Source organism: Cyprinodon variegatus, unplaced genomic scaffold, assembly GCF_000732505.1.
Source record: "Cyprinodon variegatus isolate N-32 unplaced genomic scaffold, C_variegatus-1.0 Scaffold547, whole genome shotgun sequence".
Classification (NCBI taxonomy): Eukaryota; Metazoa; Chordata; class Actinopteri; order Cyprinodontiformes; family Cyprinodontidae; genus Cyprinodon; species Cyprinodon variegatus.
Window position 1 is genome coordinate 415,963 of NW_015151000.1, and position 2,604 is coordinate 418,566.

A 2,604-nucleotide genomic window follows, 5' to 3' on the forward strand; every position below is an offset into this window, starting at 1 on the left:
TCCTGTATTTTTATTCTGGTTCTTGTTCTATTGTTCTGGTTCTGTGGTTCTGGTTCTCTGGTTGTGGTTCTAGTTTTCTGGTTCTGTGGTTGTGGTTCTGTGGTTCTGGTTCTCTGGTTGTGGTTCTAGTTTTCTGGTTCTATGGTTGTGGTTCTGGTTCTGTGGTTCTGGTGGTCCAGTGGGCTCCAGTTGTTTTCTCTGCAGAGCAGGTTTGCATCTCATTGCTGCTGCAGCAGAAAAGCTTCAGTCCTTTCAGGCCGAACTGCTTCTGAGATTCTTGCTTCTTTAATTTATTCTGAACCATCATTGAGCAAATATCCTAAATATAAAATCAAACCTTCATTTTTTTCTGATTGTTATAATTTAATCCGTGTTTTCTGCAGTTTCTCATACTGACCTGTTTTCTACAATCGTCTGATTTCTAATCGCTGCTTTAGCTTCATCTCCTTCCTGCTGAATGTTTTTATCACAGATGTCTCTCCTCTTCTCTGTATTAATGGTGAACTTTTGTCCCTGCAGGCCTGGGTGAATCCTGGGGTCATGTGAGCCGCAGCTCTGTGGATGGCGTCAGCCAGGAATTAGGCTCCCATCTCCTACAGGTAGACTAAAATAAAAACTGTATTATTGTTGTTGTTGAGCAGAGCTGTGAGAGAGTGCAGCTCAGCAGCCGCCACCATCTGCCTCCTGCTGCCTTCATTCTCCTTGCTTTGAGAGTGAAATGAGTTGAACACATTCCTGGTCACGCACAGACCCCCCCACCCCCCCATCAGCAGCACAATGGAGCGGCTCTGTAGAAAAGCAGCTTCTGCTCACACTGATCAATCCTACATTCACACCTGAAGCAGAGCTTCGCTGCTGACGGCTCAGACTCACAGTTCACTAGACAAGCGTTTCTATCCAGGGAGAATATTTTCACACATAACTAAACATTAATGTTGCATAAATCTATAAGTTAGCAGCTGCAAAACAACATAGAAACAAATCAGAATCACAGATTCAGCATTTTTATTGATTCCTGCAACAGTTTAAGGTCTTATATTATTTGCTTCATTTGTAGAAATTCCAGCATAATTCCAAATAATCTAGTAAAACTCAATCTGAATGTTATCTGTGTTTCTGACTGAGCCTCCAGATGGTGAATAAAATAAAATGAGAAATCAATTCATTTTAAGGCATTTTTAACGTTACGCTGATTAAAAGGACTAATGTTCTGTAAAATAAAAGCTGGAGTAGAAGGAAGAAGACACTCAGGGTTTATCCTCAAACAAAGAACGAAGCTCAGCTTCATAGAGGTAAAAAAATAAAAATAAAAAAATAAAAATGAAAATTAAATTAAATTTTCCTTTTTACACTTCATATAAAATATAATTTTTAGTATTAATTACTGTTTAATATTTACCAATAATCAACACTCTGTCCTTCTTATTATTATTACATAATTCACCACTGAAAAAAATAATATAACCGTTTTTGGCATTTACTTAATTATATTTAGTTACTTTAATACAATTGTTTCATGTTAGCAGGGTGGGAAATTAAAAACTTGTGTTAAACTAATTAAATATAATTAAATAAATGGCAAAAGCAGTTGCCTTATTTTTTTCAGCGATGTTAATAATGATAATATTTAGATAATTATAGATTTAATCCAGCTTCCTTTTGAGTTTAATGCCTCATTCTTCTGGCAGCTGTAAAGCTGCTCGTCCTTCTGCTGCATCAGCTGCTCCTATTCAATAAAAACCTCTTATTTTATTTCCCAGAGGTCTTTTTATTTTATTTTCTGTCTTCCAGACTTTAGATGGATTCGTTTTTGTGGTGGCTCCTGATGGGAAGATCATGTACATATCGGAGACGGCGTCCGTTCACCTGGGCCTGTCACAGGTCAGTTCCTAGAAGCGTCACACGTCAGCCAATCACATCCCAGCTCTGAGCTCCATCTTCCCTTCAACAGGTGGAGCTGACGGGAAACAGCATTTATGAATACATTCATCCGGCCGACCATGATGAAATGACGGCCGTGCTCACGGCCCACCAGCCCTACCATTCCCATTTCCTCCAAGGTAATCCCTGCTGCAGCTGCTGTGATCTAGACGCACGGCTGGCTGTCAGCATAAATGGCTCCACAGTTTACGCCTATCTTTGCAGAGTTTGAGATGGAGCGCTCCTTCTTCCTGAGGATGAAATGTGTCCTGGCTAAAAGGAACGCCGGTCTCACCTGTGGAGGCTACAAGGTACGGCAGACCCCTGCTCAGCCCATCATAGATCAGCTCTGGTCTCATCCCTTATAGAACCAGCTGCCTGGAGGCAGGGCCGGAGTTAGGGAATGTGGGGCCCTACGCAGAGACAGGCAGGGGGCCTCTGAATGTAGAACACAACACATTCAAACAGCCCCATTATCCAGATGTAGAAATGTTAATAGAATAGACATCCATTATCTGTTCTAGGTTGTGTCCCTCTCTTCTTGTCCCTTTTCTTCTTGTTTTCCTCTCTATGTTTTGTACTCAGCTGACTTTTCATGCTGTCTCTAAAGGAATGAAAGATTTTTTTTCTGAGACACACTTTTCTGATGGTATTTTAATGAAAGGATTTTTATCAAAAACATAA

The 2,604-nt window shown here is 40.4% G+C and overlaps 1 protein-coding gene across 1 annotated transcript in view; it reads left to right on the forward strand.

Annotated features, from left to right (window-relative positions):
• sim1 (single-minded family bHLH transcription factor 1) overlaps positions 1-2,604 on the forward strand; it is a 24,756-nt gene that overhangs the window by 2,406 nt on the left and 19,746 nt on the right. The window contains exons 2-5 of the mRNA XM_015391550.1: positions 520-599; positions 1,792-1,881; positions 1,952-2,060; positions 2,146-2,231. Of these exons, the coding sequence (XP_015247036.1) occupies positions 520-599; positions 1,792-1,881; positions 1,952-2,060; positions 2,146-2,231 (365 nt within the window). The remainder of the gene's footprint in view (positions 1-519; positions 600-1,791; positions 1,882-1,951; positions 2,061-2,145; positions 2,232-2,604) is intronic.